This window comes from Fonsecaea nubica (assembly GCF_001646965.1).
Source record: "Fonsecaea nubica strain CBS 269.64 chromosome Unknown Scaff40, whole genome shotgun sequence".
Taxonomy (NCBI): Eukaryota; Fungi; Ascomycota; class Eurotiomycetes; order Chaetothyriales; family Herpotrichiellaceae; genus Fonsecaea; species Fonsecaea nubica.
Window position 1 is genome coordinate 120,197 of NW_019173713.1, and position 24,370 is coordinate 144,566.

A 24,370-nucleotide genomic window follows, 5' to 3' on the forward strand; every position below is an offset into this window, starting at 1 on the left:
CTCGGACATTGACGAGTCTACGATTGTGCTGGTGTCCAGTGGCCTATATAGGGACATGTTCACTCTCGGCAGTCTGTCTGGATGGTCCGGCTGATTGTTGTGGTCGAGACATCCTGAAACTGTGTTCAAGTTGTGCTCGCCTCTCTCTCTCTCTCTGTTTGATTTTACCACCTAAGAATCAAGACTACTCCCTTGAATATCGTGCATCTTAAGTCCCGAAATGTTGGCAGATGGAACAGTGGGGGTGAACGGGAGCTCAAAAGCCGAAGAGTTTGACGCCGTCATTGTCGGTGCGGGCTTTGGCGGCATTTATCTCTTGCATACGCTACGCAAATTGGGATACAAAGTGAAAGTCCTCGAAGCCGGGAAATGGTTTGGCGGAATTTGGTGGTGGAACTCGTACCCAGGAGCGCGTGTCGACACGCACTGGCCGTTTTATGAGTTCGCTGCAAAGGAATTATGGGAGGACTGGACTTGGAAGGAGCGGTTCCCAGCCCGCGACGAATTGGTCAAGTACTTTGAGCATGTTGACAAGAAGTGGGATCTCCAAAAGGACATTCTATTCGACAACGCCGTCGTCAAGGCCGATTTTGATGAGAAGTCAAACACCTGGACAGCCGTTACTAACAAAGGCTATGTCGCCAAAGCCCCGTTTCTTCTGCTAGCAACAGGTTTCGCTGCGAAGCCGTATATACCAAAAATCAAAGGGCTGGAGACCTTCAAGGGCCAAGCATACCATACGGCACTGTGGCCCAAGGAAGGGGTCGACGTTAAAGGAAAGAAGGTGGGCATTATCGGCACAGGGGCGAGCGGTGTTCAGGTGATCCAGGAGATTGCACCCCTGGTTGAACATCTGACGATTTTCCAACGCACTGCCAATCTCTCTCTACCTATGGTCCAGGAGACCTACGACGAGAAGACAGTCCAGAAGCAGATTGACGCAAAGAAGGACTTCCCAGCCATATTCAAGCACATCCGATCGACCTTTGGCGGCTTCGACTATGAGTTCTTGACCAAAGCCTCGGAAGATGACACGCCCGAAGAGCGCATCGCGTACTGGGAGTCACAGTGGAAGGTCGGGGGCTTTACCCTCTGGCTGCACAACTACAAGGACATTCTCAAGAACCCCGTCGTGAACCGTGCCATGTATGACTTCTGGGTGAACAAGACCCGGGCTAGACTGGCAGGTCTAGATCCAGAATTGATCGAGAATCTCGCACCGCTCGAGCCTGAGAATCCGTGGGGAACGAAGAGGCCATCGTTGGAAACGCGTTACTTTGAAGTCTTCCACCAGAAGAATGTTGATCTATACAACGTCAAGCAAAACCCAATCGCCGAGATTACACCTACCACCGTAAAACTCACTGGGGGTCAAGAGGTTGAGCTTGATATTTTGGTCCTCGCCACGGGTTTCGACGCGGTCACAGGTAGCCTACTGCAGATCGATATCACGGGCATTGATGGCCAGAAACTCGTCGATAAGTGGGCAGCAGGCACATCCACGCAGCTTGGGATCGCCACTGCCGGATTTCCCAATATGCTGTTCATGTACGGGCCTCAGGCGCCGACTGGATTCGCGATTGGGCCGCGAATCTCGGAAGTCCAAGGTGACTGGATCGCGGGCCTTCTCGAGGAGATGAAGCGACATCGCTACACCAGGATTGACGCGACTCGGGCGGCAGAGGAGAAATGGAGAAAGGTCAACAATGACGTGACTGCCGAAACCCTCATGGTCAAGGCCAATACCTGGTACATGGGTGACAATGTGCCAGGGAAGCCCCGTGAGGCCCTCAACTATATGGGTGGGTTGGCACACTACGAGACCCTCTTGAAAGCTTGCACCGCGGCTGGCTATGAAGGATTCAATCTGAGCTAGTCTTTGAATATCAGGGATCGAATCCTCTAGAGCAGATGTATACATAACACATATATACATGCACGCATATACCTAGTACATGTACACATTTTCTGTCCCCGCTTGACTCCCAGTGTGGACTAATCAGCCACCAGCCAAGGAAATCGACTGCTCCGATCGTTCAAAGAGAAGGCGTGAGAGCTCAAAGGTTGGGGCGACGGGCCAGGTTGTCGGAGTTACCCTAAGGACAGGAGCAAATAACACCCTCGGGTGGCTTGGAAGGAGGGGGCATCTGAGTTTTCGTGGGATCCGGGGCCGGGGCGGAGGTTTGACGGGAAAGGGGAAGGAGGGACATCGGAGAGCGGAGTCCGAAGTCGCGGTGGTGATGGGCTTTGCTGGACGTGGGACGAGGGCACATTGCGTATGTCCTAGTATGTCGTCCGTTAGGCTAGGCGGAAAATGGATTCTTCCTACTTGCCTTGGAAGCGGAGCGGTCCTTGTCCCAGACTACTCATGGCGTCTTGGTGTGGCCGTTCCTCAGAAACCAGACTGAGGAAAATTGACTAGCAGGTCGTTCCCCAAAAGAAACCCTTTCCTCAAACCACGATTCGTGTATCAGAGAAGAAGAGCCCGAGCCGTCTCTGCTGAGAATTAAGATGCCAGTGTATCCCGATTTCGACTCTCTGCCCAAAACCGAGGGGCAGCCTCAGGGCAATGCATGGGGGCTCTGGGGAGAGCAGGACGAACTAGGAAGTGAGTTTTGACAACCGGGTTCGGCAAGAAAACCATGGGTGGCAGTGGCTGATTGTATGTGTATGTGTGTGAAACAATTTGTAGCTCTCAACTACTTGACCCCAGATGTCATCTTGGAGGCTTCCAGGGAGATCAAGGCGGGTGTCACAGTGCAATTGGATCTTCCCTTGAACCATTTCAACCATTTGGGCGCCGGAAGACAAGGGTTCAACCACCGGATCATCGACTTCAAGGAGCGCCTCAAGGGCACCGAGCTGGAGATTGTCGCCCACGACGATGTCCTGACCTTGAACACGCAGAGCAGTTCCCAGTGGGACGGACTGCGACATATCGGACTGCAAGAGTCGGGCATCTACTACGGAGGAGTCAAGCATCGGGACATTGACGAGAAGCTGGAAGATGGAAGGCTGGGCATTCACAGTATATCTTTCTCCCCCCTTTCTCCATTGAACCCGCTCACTCTGGAAAACAACGATTCTCACTTCATCCCCCGACAGAGTGGGTACAGCGCGGCGGCATCGTTGGACACGGCGTCCTCGTCGACTACCATGGCTGGCGCCAACAAACCGGGCAACCCCCCGTCACCATCCCTGCGGCCACCGTCATCACCACGGAGGAGGTGGAATCGGTGCTGAAGCATCAAAAGACGCACCTGCGCGACGGGGACATCCTCATTCTCCGCACGGGATTCACCGACTGGCATGTCCACGCCAGTATCGAGGAGCAAGAAGCCGCTTCGAAAAGGGGCGCATTCATCGGCCTCGAAGCCACAGAAGAGAGTGCCAAGTGGATCTGGAATCACCATTTCGCCGCCGTGGCGACCGACACGCTCGGGTTCGAGGTCACCCCGATCCCGTTTCTCGAGCCCGGCACCGTGCGGCTCCACGAGTGGCTTCTTGTCCACTGGGGCACGCCGATCGGCGAGCTGTGGGATCTCGAGCGCCTAGCAGAGGTCTGTCGAGAGCGCGGACAGTGGTCCTTTTTCCTCTCCAGCGCGCCTCTTCATGTGGTTGGCGGAGTCGGCACGCCACCCAATGTCATTGCGATTCTCTAGGTGTGGGGAAACAGTCATAGATATCTACAATGCTACGTGCTATAAAATAAATGCATGGACTCAACGTTGCGCTCATTTGCCAAAGAAAGGACGTATATAGTTTGCCATGGTACAGGGAAGCGCGAGAAGGGATGTCAATCAGTAAACTTTCTCCCTTTGAGACTCTCCATACGATCTTATATCTGCACTATCTCTCCGTAAGGTGGAGTGGTTCACAGGGCTCTTAGTGCCTGTATGATACTCTATGCACGGCGGGCTTTGACCATATTCACCCGTCGTCCGTCCATTAAATCGACTGTATCGCTCGAACTCGGTTCGCCATTGCATTCACAGTCGCAGAGATATCTTTCGCCACCAGATCAAAGCCGTGGGGCACACCTGGATATACATGGAGCTCAGTCTGGATATTGGCGGCCGCGATACGGCGGGCGTATTCGATGTCCTCGTCACGGAATATATCCAAGTCTCCCACGTCAATGTAAGTCGGCGGGAGGCCTTCGACCGATTGTACGCGTGCCGCCGCAGCGTAGTACGGAACATCAGGTGCGCCTGCTTTGCCGCTCAGGTATGCCTGCCAGCCAGTGATGTTGTCATCGATGGTCCAGGTTGCAAATGGCTCCAGCGCTTTAATGGGCTTGGTGTTGCGATCGTCCACCATGGGATACACCAGGATCTGCTTGGCCAGAGGTGGGCTCAGACCTTCATCTCTGGCCTTCAATCCAAGACCCGCTGCGAGGCCGCCGCCGCCACTGTCGCCCATGATGGCAATGCGGGCCGGGTCAACACCGTATTTTGTGGCGTTGCGGCTCAAATCCTGTAACCCGGCCCAGATGTCCTCGATGGGGAGGGGATAAGGTGCTTCGGGCGCGAGTCTGAAATCTGGGGTGAAGATCTGGACGCCGGACCGGGAGACAAGGTCCTTGATCTTCTTACGGTAGATGGCCACGTCCATGGCGATGTACCCCCCGCCGTGCACATAGTAGACGGCTGATACTGAGCCTGTGGTAGGCGCACCCTTTTTGATGAAGCGATAGATGGGGACTTCGAAGCCGTCGCTAGACTTGACGTGATGTTTCTCCTCGGCGACCTCGTCTGGGTCGGGATACGCGTGGTACACGGGGCCGAAGAAGGTGTCCAGCGCCTGGCGCCTTCCCACGACATCTCCTACAGCAACCTTTGGGGCATTTGCCAGGGTGGGGAGCAATGGCTCCAACACTTTGGCGAACTCGGGATCCAGCACAAGAGGCATGTTGGCTGCGCTTGTGTAGTTGTGTCGATGTTGGAGGGGGTGAAGCCTTCTTTCTCCTCAGACGTTTTTGAAGTCGTGGAAGATTACCCCGTGTGACGGGCACCCAAGCGGGGAAGATGGACCTTACCGAGAAGGGATGCCTTTAGCTTGTGCCTCGATGAGGTGATTCGGCTGCGGCATTCGACCGCCGCCCAAAGATGGAGCGGGAACCCGTTTACTTCTCACGATAATGGGAAGAAGCAACACGAGTTCCAAGACTTGGCTGGCCAGCAGCTCGGCCGAACTCGGTTCAACACTGGGAAGTCATTGTGAAGTATCGGACACCGGAGGCTTAGGACTGCATTGTTGTCCGCCAAAGTCCTAAATGCCAGAGACCCTGACTAATACGCCCTGGCTGGTGTTTTGCGGATGGCTGGTGAAACTGCTTTGTTTTCCGAGGGACATGGGTGAAAAAAAATTTCTGTCCAAGTATACGCAGCAACAGCGGGGTTGAGGAACCGGATGAGCCGCATATTAGAGAAAATAGTCTCTAGAGCCAGCCAGATACAGGCCAAGACGCAGTGACAATGTTGATAGGTTTTTCGCACACAGAGCTCATCCTCGTTCCATTCATGTGCCGCATTTCGTACGTAGATTAGTAAATAGAAATCCACGCGCTTGATATTTACAAGTTGGCCATAACGGACGTGCGCCGACCGTGGACGTGGCAAACTATATGGGGCGATTCTCGCTTGTAGAGATATTTGTTGGCATTGCCGCCACGGTTTGGTCTAGGGTAAAGCAGCGCCAATATTGATGTTGGCTCCAAACACAGATCTCGAGTCCTCACTCAGGAGCCAGACCACCACGCGAGCGACATCGTCCGGCTCGATGACCTCCCACCCTCGGCTTTTCCAGTCGTCCAGTTGGGCGTCTTTACCGCCAGTAAACTCCCGCAACATGGGGGTTGCGGTCGACCCTAGTGCAGAAAAGAAAAGAAAGAGTGTCAGTGTACTTTGACAATTCTGGTAGAGTGTGTTGGGGGCGACGTGACATACCAGGAGATACGGCATTGACTCTGATCCCAAATTTTGAGACGTCCTTCGCCACACTCTGCGTGAAATGGGCATTGGCGGCTTTGGAGGACCGGTATGCATAGACGTCGGGATCATGCTTCAGTGAAGCCATGCTGGCGATATTCACAATGGCACGGTCGCTTTTGGGTTTTCCGAGCGCCTTCATCGCGCGAATCTGAGCACGTGTGCAATAGAAAACGCCGTCGAGATTGACTCCCCAGACCCGCTTCCACGACGCGTCTGCCTCTTCCAGGATGGCCGGTGACTGACGAGCGCCAATTGTCTGTGCCAGTCCTGCCGAATTGACTGCACCATGAAGATCCCCGAAGGTGGCGACTGTGTCCTGGATCCAGTTCTCTACAGCATCTGACGATGTTACGTCCAAGACCGTCGTGTGAATTTCAGTGCCTAGATTGAGTTGAGCGACAGAGCTTTTGAGGGTCTCGAGCCCCTTCGCCGAGATGTCGCTGGCGGCCACTGCACGCGCACCCCGTCGAGCCAGAAGGTGCACGATGGCGGCTCCCATCCCTGAGCCTGCCCCCGTCACTGCAAAGACCTTGCCGTCGACGTTCATGTCGGAGAAAGAAAAGGATACTTGTGGTGGCTTGGAATGAGTCAGGCTTGAGACTCACACACCTTGACTGTGTTGATTTCTCGGCAGATAGTTCAAGTTTGTGACAGAATGCTTCTTAATTATTCCTTGCCCGGGCTGGCTTGTATACATCAATTGCACGAAGGTGTCGAAAGACTCGATAAAAAAAAACAAAAGGTGATGACAGGAGGAGATCCTCCGGTCCTTGAGGACTGTGATCACGCTTCGAGACTTCCGCCTTCCTCTTCCCGGGTGAAGAAGGTGGGATGTTGCTGGGGATGTGCTGAGTTGTTGGATGGTGAAATCGAGACTCCACCGAAGACGCTCCGCTTCTTTTTCCTAAAACAGTTAGTCCCGGGGATGCGAGTCACGTGGCCGAGTCAGACTTGAGCCATTCAATTCACCCCTTCCGCGAAGAGTGCTCTAAGAGCTTCACTCGGGGTCCTGTATGGCTGAGGGGGCGAAGGAGCTACAGTTTACTTTGTCTGCATGCCGGAAATACACCGAACCATGAGGGAAACATCCCATTGTGCGAGAGAGGAAAGGACGACGGACTCTTCTTCCTCGGAATATACTCCGCATGCCTAGCTATCTACCTCTTTTGAGAGGAGCCTTATCCAATGCTCCGAACATCGATCCGTCAAGCCATTGGCTGGGTGGATGGGGATGGATTGGGATCCGGAACTCGCGGAGGAACGGCTGCAATCTGCCACTTGAGGACCGGGATATTGAAAACAGCATGCCATCCCGTCAAGTGATCATGGCTTGTGTCAACCAGTGGCAGACATTGCTAAGTGAAGCACTTTTCGGCGCAGTCCGCTAAGCATTGTCTTCTCAGATTCATATTGCCATGCATTTGGAACCCGGTCTCTGATGATTCTTCTGATCTGTGATCACAAGTCGCTGCGTTGTGGACACATGTGATCTGGATTTTCTCAGGGTGTGCACACTACGAAGATCCTCTCCACAAAGACGACGATCACGATCACGACCGCGACCACGTTAGCTGTGTCCAAGATGATTTCGAAGCCGATCCTCCGCATTGGGAGCGTCTCGTCCACGACGGGCGACAACCCGCACGCCATGGCCCGGATGGTCCAACACGGCAACGTCGACGTGATCATCGGGGACTGGCTCTCGGAGATGAACATTGCCTGGAATGCCATCTTGAAGCAGCAGAACCCCGATCTGGGCTATGAAAGGGGCTTCTTGGAACAACTGGAAGAGTGCCTCGACGACATCGTGGCGCAGGGGCTCAAGGTGGTCACCAACGCCGGGGCACTAAACACAAGGTCGCTCGCACGGGAGGTTCGCAGGCTGTGCAAGCTGAGAGGGTACGATGTGTCCATTGCGGCCGTGCTCGGTGACGACATCCCCGACGTCGTAGGTCAGATCGACCAGAATCTCAGACACCTCGACCACGAAGAAAAGAGGTTGGATGACTGGGAGCTCAAGCCTATCTGCGGCGTCGCATACATTGGCTGCCGGGGAATCGTCAAGGCGCTCGATCTCGGCGCCCAAATCGTCATCTGCGGGCGATGTACAGATGCGTCGCCGCTCATGGGGGTCTCGGCCTGGCACTTTCAGTGGACCGAAGACGACTATGACGCCCTCGCGGGTGCTCTAGTCGCGGGACACCTCACCGAGTGCGGGCCGTATGTGACGGGCGCCAACTTCACCGGGTTCAAAGAGATACTCGACGACTTGGTCGACCTCACGTTTCCGATCGCCGAGATCAACGGCCGAGGGGAGTCTGTCATCACAACGCTCCGGGTCGGTGGTGGCCGCGTCACAGAAGACACTGTGCGGGCGCAGATCCTCTACGAACTTCAAGGCCACCTCTACCTGAACCCGGACGTCGTGGCCGACCTGTCCCAGATCAAGGTCGAGGCCGAGTCTCCCGACGTGCGCGACCGAATCCGCGTTTCGGGGATCAAAGGTCTTCCACCGCCACCGACGACCAAGGTCATGTTCACCGCTCCCGGAGGGTATCAAGCCGAGGCAACCTTCTATCTCAACGGCCTCGACGTCCAAGACAAGGTGAAGATGATGAGACAGCAGCTCGACCACATCTTTAAGGACCACAGGTTCAGCAAGCTGAGTATTGAACTCTACGGCACGTCACCTGAAGACCCCGTCAGTCAACAGGCCGGCACGGTCTTCTTCCGCATCTTTGCGCAAGCCCGAAACCTCGAGGACATCGGCCCCGTCAAGTTCAAGATCCCCATCTATGCCTTGCGCATGCAGGCCTACCCGGGCTACCACATGAACTTGGACTTTCGGACCATGGACCCCAGGCCGTTCATGGAGATGTTTCCGGCCCTCATCGCCCAGGACAGCGTCAAGGTCCAAGTAGAGCTCGAAGACTCGGGCCGTCTCTTCGACATTGCCCCTCCACAAAGGACGGTGGAATACCCGCGTGTCCGCCCATCCTACGAGACGGCCAGCCCGGTCGACTTGACGAGCTTCGGGCGGACAAGAAAAGCCCCATTGGGATCGATCGTCCACGCTCGGTCGGGCGATAAAGCTGACAATTCGAACATTGGCTTCTTCTCTCGCACTCCATACGACGACGAATACGAATGGCTCAAGACGTTTCTGACCGTAGAGAGACTCAAGCTACTTCTCGGGGACGATTGGTTCAACGGCGACACGTCGAGACGGATCGAACGGGTGGAATTCGAGGGCATCAAAGCCGTGCATTTGTAAGTGCCGTTCCCCGATCAGCCACGTTCCCCTTCCCTTAATATCAGTGTACCTGACTTGTCTTGATAGTCGAATACTGGACAATCTATCAGGAGGCATCGCCTCTTCGGAACGTATTGACGGGCTGGGTAAAGGCATTGGCGAGTTCCTGAGGAGCCGCTTTGTAGACGTGCCTCTGAAGTTCCTTGATCGCGGCCGCATCTCATAGGGTCCGGAGAAGAGGGGAAGAAACACAGTTCAAAGACAGATGTCGAACTTTTTTGTTAGAAGGAAAACGATAATCGTCAACAAGTCAACACATAGACAGAGCCTTCATCAGTTACCTTACCCCCTTTGGTCCCAGGAGTCCGAACTTGCAAAACGGGGAATCACAACTCAAAGTTCCAGCCAAGCTGTGGGTTGAGAAAGGAATTATCGTCGTATTGATCGCCAAATAGCTCCTGAAACCCTGAGAAATAGTCTTGGTAGCTGTGGTCGATGTCGGTATTGCCCAAAGGCCAAGAGGACTGCAGGGGGACCTGCTCGCTCGAAAGAGCGTGTCTGCCTCCCTGGTTCTGCGGGGACAAAGCGTGAGTCTTGGTGCCCATAAAGTACTCGGACGCGTCACTCAGCACAGCGTCAGAAAGTCTGGCAAAGACCTCGTGACAGCCTCTGCCCGTGTTCCACCGTTCGGAGAGGGCCACCAGCACGGTCGAACACGCTCTCATGTCACTGACGATTTGGCTGATGCTCGGCTCAGGGGTCACCAAGGCCCGGCGAGCCGGAGGCAGCCCGTCCACCTGGCCCTGTGTTTCACATTTCCTGTTCCAGAAATGAGTCCGGAGCGCGTATACGTACGAGAGCCCTACGACGAAGACGGCGTGCAAGGTGATCCAGGCATAGTTGATCTTGCGGGCTTTGTGCAGCTCCGCATAGGATGATATGGACTGTTGGGACGAATAGTAAATCTGGGTGAGGACTTCAGACGTTGGAGGGATATCCTGCAGGGAGTGGATCGGGCGATGTAACATCAGAATGCAGTTGTGATAGAGGAGATTGTACCACTCTCGCGTTCGGTAGTTGGATTTGTCTTTTGTCCTGGTGGAAGAATAATCTACCAGAGGCAACGAGGCAACACCGGCTCTCCACTGGTCTAATTCTTCCGCGAGTTGGCTTTTGATGGTGAGGCTGGTCTGGGCGTCTGGTATCCGATTCTTGGGCACATTATGTAGCTCGGACAGGATTTTGCCGGTAATAATGCGGTGCCAGGTGATGTGGTTGAATATTTTGGTGTTGGCCGGCCAGTGAGGATACTGTAGCATACCGTCCACCGACGGCGACGGGCCCCAATTGGGATCCGCGTCGTCCTCAACTGACGGATGTTCTGTGTCTATCTCGAGAAGGTTGATCGAGACGGGTCGACCCAGGGTGTTACTGACGATTCTGTCCATCTGGAAAAGGGACCAGAAGCAGCGACGCTTTATGTCGAGCTCCTGTCTTACGTGGTCCTCGTCGGCGGGTGAGAGGCCGGCAGGCATACGATAGACGGCTTCGCGATAAAGGCCCAGCTCAATGCCTAGTCTCGTTGCCATGCCTAGCAGGTGCCATAGACTCGCTGAAGTACTGTAGGATACACTCAACATCCTGTATTGACAAAGGAGCATGAGTGTCTGTAGAGCAACGAACCCTCCAGCCTCTAAGACGGCGCCCAATTTCGAGATTGCACGCTCATGGTACGTCTCGGCGTCAGGGAGTGATTGCCAGGAGAATCTGTGGACTTGAACAGTGGCAATTGCGAAGATCATATCCAGAATAACTGCTTCCACAGGATGAGATTCGTAGTATTTTTCTTCCGTGTACACGGAATTTAGAGTGCTGATCAGCTTTTTTGGGTGAAGGTAAGGGAAGGCGAGATGATCGTGCGACAAGTATGCAGCCAAAAGATGCCGTGCAATTGTTTCTGTTGGCAGCACGGGTTTGGCCACCTCTGGGACGCTGCACCTCTGTCCCCTGATGGCGGCCAACCGATGAAAATAGTCTTCATCCTCGTCGTCGTCGGGGACGTCGTCATTGATGTTAGACTCGCTGCCCCGGCGGCTGGGTCGACGATGAAGAGTGAAGAGACTTGCTAGAATAGCACCACTGGCTGAGCCCAGGTACTGCCTGGGCCGACCGGCGTGGAGGGAGAGGGAGTAGACTTCTTTGGCGACCTCGTTGTCGTTTTCGGCCTCGCTCCTATCCGCACCTTCGTGGTTGTCGTCCGGTATGTCGATCATCTCGGCCGTGGCGTCCAAGGCCACGCCGGGCGCTGACTCTTCGGCTGCTCGTGCAGCTTGCTGGGCCTCCCGAAGCTGCTTGGACAAAATGCGGTTTTTGTTCTCCAGCTGCCGCAGACGACGTGCCACATTCTCTGGGACTTCCCCGCGGGTGGTCGCCAGGCCACCTCGAGAATTGTAACAGCATGCCGTCCCAGCATGTATACAGGTGGAGCAGGATGGCAGGATTCTATCACAGCGTGCCTTTCGCCGATAGCACCGATCGCATGCCAACCTCGACAGCTGATCCTCCTGCATTATTGTTGGTGGTGAAGCCGGCAAAGAGTAGCCAAGAGACGGTATCAGAACCTGACAAAAGTCCAATTCCGACAAACGAAGAAGGTTGCTTTAGCCTGCTCCAGAGGAGAATGCTTTAACCCGAGGGGGTGTAGGAGATTTTCACGTGTTAGTCGATGGTTAGGGGTTCTATTGCTTCCAGCATGGAACTCAGGTGGACCACAATGTCCAGGGATTGAGGCTCAATCAGTCAAGACTCGACAAAGTCTCCTTGCTGGGTATATCTCTTGAATTTCACTGACGCTACGACTAGATTGACATGAGTGAGTCGGCCACGGAATTCTGGCAATCCCGGCCGCGTGATAATCGCCCAAGGAGGCAAGGAGGAAACCGTGATCTGGGGGTGGGGGAGTATGGGGACTCCAATGTTCTTGGGGCGGGGAGCGGGAAGGCAGAAGCAAGACGCTGCTCGCAATACTACGGCCCACCCCAGTCGGTGCTTATTGCATGCCCTTGCAGTAGACGAAGATCGGAAATGCGGACATTAGTCTCGCTTAGTCTTGCACCTGCAAACGAGAGGGCGTAGTCTACAGTCTATACAGAACATGTGATTGACTTTATCTCACCGAGAGACGGTGCCGAGGCTTGCGAGGATGGGTGAAGTCTGAATCTCAGCACTAGCCGGTAAAGCCAAAGTTCCGAGTCGGAGGCTCCATCCGATCTATTCACATACTGCACCTCCGAATCGTCCGAAGGCGCTGACCTCAACCCCCCCCGCGATATCGACTTACAGAGCATTTCCCTCTCATCGAAGTGGCGTTGAATCCCCCGGAATGTAGTGGTGATGAAGAGGGGGGCATGTCTCCCAGTCCCTAGGCACATAGCTGATTCAACGCCCTACCGCCTTGTATATACATGTAAAACAGGACGCGCGCACAAGCTCGAGGAGGAGGACCTGTCCCATAGTTCATCACACTACTTGTACTTGCCGAATGCAAGATGACATCGTTCAAGGTGCCTCAGCCCAGCGAACTGACCAAGTTCTATATCAATGGCGAATACGTCAAGCCCAGCACCGACGAGGTCTTCACCGTTCGCAATCCGGCAGATGATACGATAGTGTCTAATCGCGTGCCAGTAGGGACCCAGGGGGATGTCGATACCGCCGTACGCCATGCTGAGGCAGCATTCCACGGCGAATGGAGTCGATTCACATCGGCAGACCGAGCTCGTTGTTTGTATAGGCTGTCTGAGATCTTAGACGAGCACCTGGAAGAGCTGCTTCGCCTCGATACCCTCACGGGCGGCCATCCGGTGTCGCTCATTCCAACTCGAGAGAAGAATTATATCGTCAACGGACTTCGTTATATGTGTGAGTGCAATTGGACCGAAACTTGTTACTATGCGCGGAGACTCATTGACATGCTCCCAGCCGGCTGGTGTGACAAGTTCAAGGGCGATTACCTCCCTGATGACGACGGCTTTGTGAAGATTGTGAAAAACGAGCCCCTTGGGTAATACTTGACTTTGGGAAGGACATGTCCTTGCCACAACGCATCACTTTCCCACCAAAAAGAGGGTCATCTACTGACATCTAGACAAACAGGGTTTGCGTAGGAATCTGTCCGTTCAATTCCCCAGTGGCCACGTTCTTCCATAAGGTCGCCCCTGCCCTGGTGACTGGGAATGTCATGATCATCAAACCATCAGAGAAGACACCCTTGGCCTCTCTTGCGCTGGCTCCACTCATAGAGCAGGCAGGGATTCCCAAGGGGGTGGTCCAGGTTGTCACTGGACCGGGAAAGACAGGCGAGCTCTTTTCCAAGCATATGCGTGTCCGCAAGATCAGTTTCACGGGCAGCGTTGCGACGGGTAGGAAAATCCAGGCGGCTGCCGCACAAAGCAACCTGAAACGCGTGACATTGGAACTGGGTGAGTCCCCTCTCTCTTCGGTAGACTTATGCCAGTACAAGTTCTCCCTTTCCCACTGATGACTTGGAACAGGAGGGAAAGGGTCGAATGTCATTTTCGAGGACGCCAATCTGGACAACGCTGTCGAATGGGCCCTCAGGGCCATTATGGCTCGGAGTGGCCAGATATGTATTGCCGCTTCGCGGTTGTACGTCCAGAGATCGATCGCCGACGAATTCATCAAGAGATATGTCGACAAGATGAGAGAAGCGGCAAAGCACATGGGGGATCCCTTTGACCCCGACACAGCCTACGGCCCTCTGGTCGACAAGCTTGCGTTTGAAAAAGTCCGGGGCATGATCGATCGGGCCAAGGCAGGGGAGGCCGAGCTCTTGGTAGGGGGGAATTCGATCGGCAAGACCGGCTGCTTCATTGAGCCGACTGTGTTTGTGAACCCGAAGCCCAAGGCTGAAATCCTGACGGACGAAGTCTTTGGCCCAGTGTCGGTGATCAGCACATTTGACACAGAGGAAGAGGTCATTCAGAAAGCCAATGACACAGAATATGGGCTAATGTCCGGAGTATTCACGAGGGACATCACTAGGGCGCTGCGCTTCTCGTCCAAGCTAGAGGCTGGCATTGTGGGCGTCAATTGCGCCAGTATCGTGAGTCGAAGAATAACACCTCTGAGCAGGCATATTACTGAACGTGGCAGCTCAACATCCAAGTGCCCTTTGGTGGTATAAAAGCGTCCGGAATGGGCCGTGAGTTTGGAATGGACGTAAGTGGCCCACTTGCACATGGCCAGGATGGCTTTGCTGATCACTTCCAGGTTCTCCGATCGTTCACAGAGACCAAAACAATCCTTATCAAGTAAGTTGCATATATATATATATAGTTTAGAGCGCTATTGACCACTGATGTCCAGCATGCGATCGACCTGAGAGAATCGTGGAGAGAAAAGTTGCTGTCAATGAAAAGTCGTGGCAAGTTCCAGCCAACACAGCCGATAAGATACTAGAGGCAAACAAGGATATTTTCATTGTGAAAAATACAGACCACAAGAGCCATCTCCTTCAAGAAGCGACTAGGAATGCATCTAGAAAAGGAGATATGTTTTCAATTAGTTTCTCTAACGGACGACATGTCGTATTCGTGCGCTTTTCCCTCAAGTAGCACGGGGATGAATAATGATTCAACAAACGCCGTAGCATATTCACGACAATTGTGTTGCCGCCGATTTCATACCCTGCCCTAGAAAACCACTTGCTGGGTTGATATGATCCAAACTTCCGGGTGATCCATTCTCAGACCCTTTTCGACCACATCCATCAACCTCCGCAGCGTATATCATGGCCAGGCCGCTTCTTGCCGATGCCCGTGAACGTCCGACTCTGCCAATCACGCCTCAGGGACATGATTGTCTCGAGCGAGCGAGTCGCGATGTTGAAGTACGACATCTCCCCGAGGGCGCTGTAGCAGAGAGAGATGTTCTCGTGGGCTTGCATGCCCTTGTCTCTCGAGTAGATGCAGCAGTTGTGGACGTGGATCATGGCCGCGGTCAGAATGATGGAGACGATCTGCGGATGCATGAACCGCATCCCCCACTGGTGGCGGTACATGACCAGCAGTCGACAGATGGCCGTGGCCGAAGCCTCGCAGATCTCGGCGCTGTCTTTGAGCATGCCGTCGTGCGATGTGTTCGGGGCTGACGGCGAGATGAACGGCCGGCGAAGCATGATCATGACTTCGTGGAATTGCATACTACCCCACGCCATGAAAGGTGAGTGACTCTGTCATATTGCCGAGGGGAGAGGAGAAAGAGTAAAAGGTGTTAACCACAGGAAGATGAGATAGAAGACAAAGGGCGTGCTTGGTGCAGTGTCAACTTACTGAAGCACCAAGACAGCTGGCAATGTAGGCTTATTTTTGTCAAACGACGGGTCGATCTTCAGTTTCTCTGGCAGGCTTTGGTGCCAACTTTGCAGTTCCCGCGTCATGTTGTCGACGAAGAAGAAGGTCGTGTCTGTAAGCGTAGTGTGCAAGCCCGAGTACCTGGTCAGAATGGAACTGTTAGTTTTTTCATCGTTTTTATAGAGGGGTCAACAGAGCCAGGGGAGAGAGGGCCAAAGTACAGGATTTTGGACATCTTCCGGATCTTGCTGCATAGCTGTACGAGATATAGATGTGTCTCGCCCACGGCGGACGGGTCTAGGCTTTTGTCAAGATTCAAGACACCGTTGTGCTCCATATAAGGCTTCCAGAGCGTTGTCGTGACCGGCTGTGGAACTGGGACAGAAACATCCTCGTAGCGCATCGAACATGGCCGGCCGCTATAGACACTCCACAAGCTGGTAAGACAAAAACAAAGGTAAGTCAGTTTCGTGAGAACCACGAGATCAGAGAGTGGAGATCACCTACGTATCGAGAGCCTGTGTCGACCAGAATATAGTCCGACGCAGGTTGGTGTGCTCTTCCGACTCCTTTTTCGAATCGAAGGTAGCATCTAAATCGAGATGCAGTCCCAGGTCCGACAGGAGTTGGACCGCCATCCCTAAATACAGCCAGCCGCGAGAGTCCCGCGCGTATGCCGCCTCGTGGGCCGATAAAGTGCCCAAGGCTTGTACAGTAGCCATGCATGGACTGTCCATCTCAATCTCGAGCAGTATCTTTGCGCGGTACGCGAAGAACTCTGGTGGGTCGTCGACACCGGGAAGTCTTTGGCTGGAGTAGGAGGCGCCCACGGCCAGAACGGCGTTTTCTAACGTGGGAGAGAAGTATGCTGTCGGCACGCCCGCCCGGTACAGTGCTCGGTGATGGTAGTACATGGTCTCATTGACAATGTTGAGCAGCGAGTTATGCCACGCAAAGAAAAGCTTGGTGAGATGCTCTTCGTATGTAGGGTCGCTTTTCCACTGCAATCCTGCCCGCGTAAGGTCCGTCTCGCCATGAGAAGCTATCGTGCGTATGTTTGGCTGAAAACAATAGACCAAGGGATTTTGTGTGAGGTGAAGGTTGCTCGTCGCCCCATAGTATCTTCGAAGACCGTCCTCGGCGATACGTAACCGGCCGAAGCGACTGATTAGCTGCTCGGTTGCGTCGTTTTCAATCCGTTGCGAGTCCCTCATAGTATCTGGTTGACCGCCGCCTGACACAACCTGGCTTGCGGAGCTCTCGTTCGACCGCCGATTGCTACTCTGTTCGTTCCTGGCACCAGGTATCTTGGCACCTCCAAGATCAGGCAGTGTGTCACATTGCTCTGTAAACGGTCCAGGTGCTATTGCCTCGGAGAGCGTGTCAATCGACAGAGGTGCAAGTACTGACGTACTCTTGTCCGGTTCGACATCTATATCAGAGCCTGTCATCTCGAACCAGAGTCCTAGCGTATCCACATCTCCATTGTGGCCGGCGTCTGAGCAGTTGAGGAGCTCTGCATCAGCCACATCCATATCCTGAGCACAACTCGATAGCAGGAAATTCTGCAGGACATCCTCTTGACTATCAACCAGGGGTGTGTAAGTGCTGTTCACGAGTGTAGTTCCTGGGCTCGAATTCTGTGTAGTGCTGGACTGCTGGCTATCAGTCAGATTCCGAGCGGCGATGCTCTTGACGGGCCTGGTTGCATTGGAGGAAGATCTGTGACGGGCAGCCTGTAAGAGCGATAACCAACAGGTAACAGCATCATACTAACCTCCGACGATCTTCCCCAATCACGCAGTCGATATTGCGGGAGGTGCAGTTGGAGCAACGTGGGTGGCCGTTATTGCACTACCCAACCATCAGACGCCGAGGCCTTCTCAAAACTCGGGATTTGGATACAGGGGCATGGTGCACATGCGAAGGACCTGCTCTGGAGACTTGCCTTGATTTTGGATTTACGGCATGCGAGGCATGCGTGGGGAGAGTATTTCCGTTTTGCAGGCTCATTCCGAGTCGGGGGTATACCGTTTAATGGATTTGAAGACTGCATACTTATCCAATGAGGACAAGAAGAGGCTGGCGCAGTATGGAAATGACAGCTTTAATCCGAGCTGGAACTGAATAAGGGAGCATTCAACAACACCCACGACACGGAATTCGAAGCTCAGACGTATCGTGGGCTGTTCATATCCGCCCATGTGTCCTGTACGGCGAGGCGGGTTTAAAGCACCGAAATGACCCTGCAGGAGCTCTAGACTCTTCGGAGAGCGGAGGATTGGAGGAAAATGCGGGGGAATAATATCCATTACCCGTGTTACCGTGGTTGTACCGGGGTATACAACGCCAAGAATCTCCAGCATTTGGGCCCCGAGTCTAGACAATACATGCATGGAAATATTTGTAGAACTAAGCACCCATCTCCCACACTCACACGCCTGTGTGAATGTGTCTGCGATGCTCGTCTGGTAGAGACCCACACTTGTTTGCAACACCGGGTGGACTTCCCTGATTGGCTAGACTACAGGATATAGAGATGGCCAATCATAGAGCTTTAAATGAAAGGTAGAAGTAGAGCCTTTCTCCCAAGGTAACAGAACCGATCGGTCGGAGAACAAAGACAGGCACAATCTCGTGCATATCAGGAGGAAGCTGCACAACTACTCTGCGATAGTCGCTTGATAAATTCAAACGGACAGATGCTTGCCTCCCCGGCGCAATACTGACCATTCTTTGGACCACCTGACAGGATCGGGATTCGAAATAAAATTCCGATCCGGCGACGTGCTAATCCACTTTTGGATTTCCGTGCCAAGTCTCCCGCGTTTTGCCCCGCCTCAAACACTTGCTCCAAGATCAAGGATCTCTTTTGGATGCTGATATGGATGTCGGCGCCTGTTACACGTCTTTCGACTTGAGATTTTGGTAATTGGGCGTCCTTGTGCCGAGATCACCAACAAGTTGGTCGACTGATTCGCTTGTGGGCTTTATGTCCTTAGCTCCAAGAGCGAATTATTATAGCCGGATTTACCTTGCTCATTTTCACTCTATATACCTGCAATCCGGCGGCTCAATAAATTTCTGCGCGCTTTTCAGGCTACCGTGCCACCAGAACGAGTAGGCTAAGCAGATCGGAAACCAATGCGCGTGTAGCATCCGATTCGACACCAGTCCTGCTCCCACATGATCAACTACAAACACCCGTCCGCCGCAATGTTACACTGAAAGCCTTCTGCGAGGACTGATTGTCAGGCGACGCATAGGCAGTTATATGCTTCTCTGCTAAACGATTGCTCAGACTTCCTGGTCAGGGCTCATAGAGGAAACACCATGCCAAGCTCTCACAGTCCAACGTTTGAGCGTGCAAGGCCGAACTTATACCTGGCGAAGCCGAGAACCGATAAAGGACGGCATATTCGGCGTCTCCTCGTTGCGAACCGTGGCGAAATAGCCTGCAGGGTCGTGGCGACAGCACAGGCTCTAGGTATCGCTTGCATCGTCGTCTACACAGAGGAGGATCGTGACAGCTTGCACGCAAGTGTTGGACAGGAAGCGATATGCCTTGGGCATGCGTCTCAAGGCCAGCAGAGCCCATATCAGGACATCAATTTACTGGTCCAGACAGCCCTCGATGTCCGCGCCGATGCGGTTCACCCTGGATACGGCTATCTCAGCGAAAATGCTGACTTTGCTAGAGCTATTGTGGCTGCTGGCTTGATCTGGGTTGGGCCTTCCCCGGAATCCATTCTGGCATTGGGAGACAAGCGCGAAGCTAAGAACTTCCTGCTCACGCATGTGCCCGAGGCCCCATTGATCCCAGGGTACAATGGTTCGAGTCAAGACGAAGCGATATTGGCCGCAGAGGCGGAAAGAATTGGCTATCCCATCCTGATCAAAGCTGCCGCTGGAGGAGGAGGTCGTGGGATGAGGATCGTGCACCACGCAGGGGATCTCCACGAAGAACTCAACCGTGCCCAATCCGAAGCTCTACGTTCCTTTGGCTCTGCGGACTGCTTGCTGGAGAAGTACATCGAGCATGGCAAGCACATCGAAATCCAGATTGTGGGCGATGCGAATGGCGACGTCTTGTCGTTGTATGAGCGAGAGTGTTCCATCCAAAGAAGGCACCAGAAAGTTGTAGAAGAGGCGCCTTCACCGTGGCTTCCAGATATTGTCCGGACCAGGATGGTAAAAACTGCCCAATTGATTGCCAAATCGATGGCGTATGAAAACGCTGGCACGGTGGAGTTCATGGTTGACGTTCGAACGGGTGCATTCTACTTCCTGGAAGTCAATACCAGGATCCAGGTCGAACACCCAATCACGGAGATGACCACAGGGGTTGACATCGTGGCCCTACAGCTCTACATTGCTTCGGGGGGTCTTTTAGCGGAAGACGATACTCTCAGAGAGGGAATACAATCAACTCTCGGCCACGCAATCGAGTGTCGTCTATGCGCTGAGGATCCCGGGAAAGATTTCCTACCAGATTCCGGTCTCATACTTCGCTGGACTCCAGGGACAGAGTTTCTCGAGCACTCTGAACGACAGGGCGTACGGTTCGAGACGGCACTGCAGACGGGTGCAAAGGTTAGCGTCTTTTTCGACTCTATGATTGCAAAGATCGTGGTGTGGGCAACTACCCGCCAGGAAGCAATTTCAAAGATGCTCAATGTTCTTAAACACACGGTCTGCATCGGAGTCAAGACCAACCAGCATTTTCTGCAGCAATGCTTGCTCCAACCAGACTTTGTCGACGGGACCTACTCGACGCAGTTCATCTCCCAGCATGGGCCGGACTTGCTCCATTTTGAGCTCCCAGAGTCTTTCTCGGATCACGCGATGCGAGCGAGCATTGTGCCTACTCTTCTGGCACGACGTGTGACTCCCGAGCGGCGATACCGGCCCTTCAGCAGCATTCGTACCGGATTTCGCAATCAGATCCATGACCAGAGTAACAGGCTGACAGATATCGTGTCTGTCCAGAGCGTGGCGACGAGGCCCGCCGAGGATGCGGACTTGTTTTTCTACATCAACTGGCTTCAAGGAGGCAACTCCGTAGACTGTGACCTGTACAATATTCAGCCTTTCAGCATTAAAGACCCAACGTTAGAAGTTAAGAAAAGTCGACGAGATGGCGAGAGCGACAGTGCTCCCTTCATCAGACACTTTCGGCAGATCTTTGCGAACATGTCGGACAGCCAGGACCCGGCGTCATCCCCGACTCGCAAAGCGCGTGTGGTACAGTCCTCATACCGTCAAACCGTGGAGAACACCACAGCCACTGGGTCAAACAAACCCGGCAAATTGGAGTGGGCAATATCTGACCTCGTCGTTGAGAATGGCAATAGAAGACAATCCTATTATGTCGCGACCAGCCCTCTAAGCGGGACGGCCGTTGACGAAAGGCGACCACGTCGTCTATACTGCCACATCCCGGCGCTAGGTACCAACATAATGCTCGAGCAGTATTCAATGCTCTCTTTTGCAGAGTCTCGTCGTCAGTATTTTAGGGGTAGGGACGCGCTGGACTCTGACCCAGAGCGAACATACAAGGCTCTCATGCCATGCAAAGTGCTCAGGGTGATGAAGCAGAATGGTGAGGCCGTCAAAGTTGGCGACGTGCTTCTGATTGTCGAGTCGATGAAGATGGAAATGAAGGTCTCGGCCATGGCAGATGGGCTGTTCCGGTCAACGTTAGCGACGGGCGATGCTGTTGAGGAAGACTCTGTTCTATGTCAGGTTCTACAAGAAGGATCTGCAGTCGACAAAGGTGGTCAGGGTGGGCAGTAGTGGGCGACGTTTTGGGTTACTGTAAATCGCATATACATATATTAAGGGGCATCTAGAGATATTTGCAAGAAATGGGAGATCACTTCAAAACAAGGCCTTCTTCTTCTGCATCAAAGGCTGGGACATTCTCATGTGGCTTTGTGATTACCGTCCATACAACGAGTGTCCCAGTCTCACATTGACCATTATAACACGAGCGGGGTAATGAATTCAAAAGAATAGTGAGACACGCCTGGTTTTATAATGCCGACCATCTGCCGTGTCGACTAGTCAAGAGTCAGGCACTGTCGATCAGCATTGCGACGAAGGATTCCGCATCCGACCAGCCGCCGCTGGAGCCATTTCCGATCAACCAATCCACGCTACCTTGTCCACTCACAGTTGAGACTAGAAGACCAGCGTACCTTTTCCAAGCTGTGGGAAGTGGGAAGCCCTTCTGTTTCGCAACGAGTATCGAATCCGGGAAGGGATCATGTCGACCTCAACTACAACAGCGCGCGTCGTTGGTTCCTTCCCCCAGGTTACGACAAAGGTCAACAAACGATCAAAGGACTTCTTGGAGAATGTCAGACGGTGGGAGCCGATCCTGGAAACATATCAAAATGCCCTTCGAGCGAGTGCATCCGAGGGCAGCGCGAACAGCGTGTTGAAGCACACAGGTCGAGGACAGCTCCGAGGTATGGATTCCACGCCCGTCTTCCCGGAAGCAAACAGACCTGTTAATTCCCATTGCGACAGCGCGTGAGCGAGTGGCTCTTCTCCTCGACGAAGACTCGCCCTTCCTGGAACTCCAGCCATTCGCTGGCTACGAGAATCCAGATTCCTCCCCAGCAGCGAGCCTGATAACGGGTATTGGCCTGATCAAGTACGAATATCCAGCCGTTTGGTTACCTGAAGCGCCCAGGACGCTGATACAACGAATATAGCAATGTTCCCACGATGATAATAGCTCATATCCCGTCTCTGAAAGGCGGCGCGTGGAACTATTTCACGGGTGAGCCTACCAAACACAGTCATTTCCCCCGGTCTTGAACCCCTAGCTCACGATTCCTGCCAGTTCAAAAACAGAATCGGGCCACAAACGTCGCCACGAAGAACAACCTTCCCATCGTCGCACTCGTCCATTCGGTAAGTTGAGAAGAAAGATCCGCACCCGTGAATCTGAGCATGCGCTGATTCCTCCGTCTATTCACATGTAGGCGGGCATCTATCTGCCCCTTCAATTCCACGTCTTTCCGTATGGAGGAAAGCTATTTCGAGACCTCTCCGTCCGCACCAGAAAGGGCCACCAATCGTGCGCGGTAGTATTTGGCGGCTCGACGGCTGGGGGAGCCTATCATCCCGCATTGTCCGATTACACGATATTTGTCAAAGGCCAGGCCAATGTCTTCCTCGGTGGGCCGCCGTTGGTCAAAATGGCGACAGGGGAGACGGTGGATGCAGAGGACCTCGGAGGTGCCGAAATGCATGCTACTGTTACAGGATTAGCGGACCAGCTGGCTGTCGATGAGTATGAAACATCAGGTCATCTTGTTAAACCTCCTTCCTGTCGAACAAGAGCTGGAAACTAACAAAGCCGCCACCACGTTGGTGTAGATTTGATGCAATCCAGAAAGCCAGAGAATGGGTCCTGACGACCACGGCAGCGAGACTCGTCGGTCGATATAGTCAACCTGAAGTGCCTCCACGGCCGCCGCTCTATGATCCGGACGAGTTGTATGGGATCGTGAATCCCGACATTCGTCAGCCGCTGGACATGATGGAAGTCCTCCTACGGATCGTCGACGATGCGAGGCTGGAGTCGTTCAAGCCGCTATGGGGCAAGGCGATGATAACAGCTTGGGCTTATATTCATGGTATGTACAGTGGGGAGTTTCCTCAGAGCCACCAGATATAATAACCAGAGTTCCTTTCCTATACCTTACATACCACCTGACTAATTCTGCCATGATTCTGGCCGTGTTTGCTAGGGCATTTGACGGGAATCATCGCCAACCAGAGACCGATAATCAGTCCGGACGAGTCAGACAAGTCGACACAGTTTGTCCATTTATGCAACCAAATGTAAGAAGTCCACTGAATCACTCTGAGATGATTTCGAGGGATCTAACCCTTCTTGTAACCATCTCAGGAAAGTTCCCATCATCTTCCTCCATAACGTGACGGGGTTCATGGTGGGCTTGAAAGCCGAACGGGCAGGCCTGATCAAGAAAGGCGCCAAGTTCGTGAGTGCCATCAGCACCAGCCTCGTTCCGCACATCAGCGTCCTCGTCGGCGCGTCCTACGGGGCCGGCAACTACGCCATGTGTGGACGGGCCTTCAAGCCACGGTTTCTGTTCGCGTGGCCCAACAGTCGCTGCTCGGCCATGGGGCCCGAACAACTGTCCGGGGTCATGGAGAGCATCACGCGGACCTCTGCCGAGCGGTCGTCCCGACCGGTCAACGAAGCGGACCTGTCCGCGCAGACGGAGGAGCTCAAGGCCGGCGTGGACCGCGATTCGACCGCGTACAGGTACTCGTCGTACCTGCATGACGACGGCATCATCGACCCGCGAGACACGAGAGACATCCTGGGAATGTGTCTGGAGGTGGTGAAGAATACCCCGATCACGGCCAATCCAGGGTCGATGAATCTGGCGAGGATATAGGGATATGACGAGGCATGCCTGGATGTTTTGACACCGGCATGGCTCTAAATGTTGTTGAGAACACGGCAGGAGTTATCTATCAGTTGCTGTCAATGAGTATTATCTCTGCTATTTGGAGCCTACGGCTATAGGTACAGGCACGTACTTCAACGGGCTGTAGTCCTGGGGCTTTACGCAACGATACATCGATTGTATACCGAATCCCTACGACTACTTTCATACCGCCGGTCTTCGTTGATGCCAAAGTGGCCATATCAATGATTTAGTAATTTTCCCCTTCTGAGATGCTTATGACCATGTGTATCA

At 53.7% G+C, this 24,370-nt stretch overlaps 10 protein-coding genes across 10 annotated transcripts; 6 read left to right on the forward strand and 4 right to left on the reverse strand.

Moving 5' to 3' along the window:
* Positions 1–220: 220 nt before the first annotated feature.
* Positions 221–1,876, forward strand: AYO20_06380 (hypothetical protein; the record flags this gene model as incomplete). Its single annotated transcript, XM_022644671.1, has 1 exon — positions 221–1,876. The coding sequence occupies one exon, from the start codon at positions 221–223 to the stop codon at positions 1,874–1,876; it is 1,656 nt and encodes a 551-aa protein (XP_022499339.1).
* A 635-nt stretch (positions 1,877–2,511) lies between these two features.
* AYO20_06381 (hypothetical protein) lies at positions 2,512–3,662 on the forward strand (the record flags this gene model as incomplete). Its single annotated transcript, XM_022644672.1, has 3 exons — positions 2,512–2,608; positions 2,693–3,028; positions 3,106–3,662. 3 exons carry the CDS (start codon positions 2,512–2,514, stop codon positions 3,660–3,662), a joined length of 990 nt encoding a protein of 329 aa, XP_022499340.1.
* A 286-nt stretch (positions 3,663–3,948) lies between these two features.
* AYO20_06382 (hypothetical protein) lies at positions 3,949–4,911 on the reverse strand (the record flags this gene model as incomplete). The annotated part of the gene is made up of 1 exon (XM_022644673.1): positions 3,949–4,911. One exon carries the CDS (start codon positions 4,909–4,911, stop codon positions 3,949–3,951), a length of 963 nt encoding a protein of 320 aa, XP_022499341.1.
* A 770-nt stretch (positions 4,912–5,681) lies between these two features.
* Positions 5,682–6,540, reverse strand: AYO20_06383 (hypothetical protein; the record flags this gene model as incomplete). The annotated part of the gene is made up of 2 exons (XM_022644674.1): positions 5,682–5,869; positions 5,949–6,540. The coding sequence occupies 2 exons, from the start codon at positions 6,538–6,540 to the stop codon at positions 5,682–5,684; spliced, it is 780 nt and encodes a 259-aa protein (XP_022499342.1).
* A 1,035-nt stretch (positions 6,541–7,575) lies between these two features.
* Positions 7,576–9,472, forward strand: AYO20_06384 (hypothetical protein; the record flags this gene model as incomplete). Its single annotated transcript, XM_022644675.1, has 2 exons — positions 7,576–9,263; positions 9,334–9,472. The coding sequence occupies 2 exons, from the start codon at positions 7,576–7,578 to the stop codon at positions 9,470–9,472; spliced, it is 1,827 nt and encodes a 608-aa protein (XP_022499343.1).
* Positions 9,473–9,632: 160 nt separating this feature from the next.
* On the reverse strand, positions 9,633–11,816 carry AYO20_06385 (hypothetical protein; the record flags this gene model as incomplete). The annotated part of the gene is made up of 1 exon (XM_022644676.1): positions 9,633–11,816. The coding sequence occupies one exon, from the start codon at positions 11,814–11,816 to the stop codon at positions 9,633–9,635; it is 2,184 nt and encodes a 727-aa protein (XP_022499344.1).
* Positions 11,817–12,794: 978 nt separating this feature from the next.
* Positions 12,795–14,650, forward strand: AYO20_06386 (hypothetical protein; the record flags this gene model as incomplete). The annotated part of the gene is made up of 7 exons (XM_022644677.1): positions 12,795–13,167; positions 13,228–13,309; positions 13,402–13,727; positions 13,800–14,371; positions 14,422–14,487; positions 14,539–14,579; positions 14,635–14,650. 7 exons carry the CDS (start codon positions 12,795–12,797, stop codon positions 14,648–14,650), a joined length of 1,476 nt encoding a protein of 491 aa, XP_022499345.1.
* Positions 14,651–15,037: 387 nt separating this feature from the next.
* Positions 15,038–17,155, reverse strand: AYO20_06387 (hypothetical protein; the record flags this gene model as incomplete). Its single annotated transcript, XM_022644678.1, has 4 exons — positions 15,038–15,470; positions 15,600–15,776; positions 15,842–16,039; positions 16,128–17,155. The coding sequence occupies 4 exons, from the start codon at positions 17,153–17,155 to the stop codon at positions 15,038–15,040; spliced, it is 1,836 nt and encodes a 611-aa protein (XP_022499346.1).
* Positions 17,156–18,953: 1,798 nt separating this feature from the next.
* Positions 18,954–21,416, forward strand: AYO20_06388 (hypothetical protein; the record flags this gene model as incomplete). Its single annotated transcript, XM_022644679.1, has 1 exon — positions 18,954–21,416. The coding sequence occupies one exon, from the start codon at positions 18,954–18,956 to the stop codon at positions 21,414–21,416; it is 2,463 nt and encodes an 820-aa protein (XP_022499347.1).
* Positions 21,417–21,888: 472 nt separating this feature from the next.
* AYO20_06389 (hypothetical protein) lies at positions 21,889–24,064 on the forward strand (the record flags this gene model as incomplete). The annotated part of the gene is made up of 8 exons (XM_022644680.1): positions 21,889–22,093; positions 22,155–22,281; positions 22,343–22,410; positions 22,474–22,544; positions 22,616–22,926; positions 23,013–23,272; positions 23,387–23,480; positions 23,548–24,064. 8 exons carry the CDS (start codon positions 21,889–21,891, stop codon positions 24,062–24,064), a joined length of 1,653 nt encoding a protein of 550 aa, XP_022499348.1.
* Between the last annotated feature and the right edge of the window lie 306 nt (positions 24,065–24,370).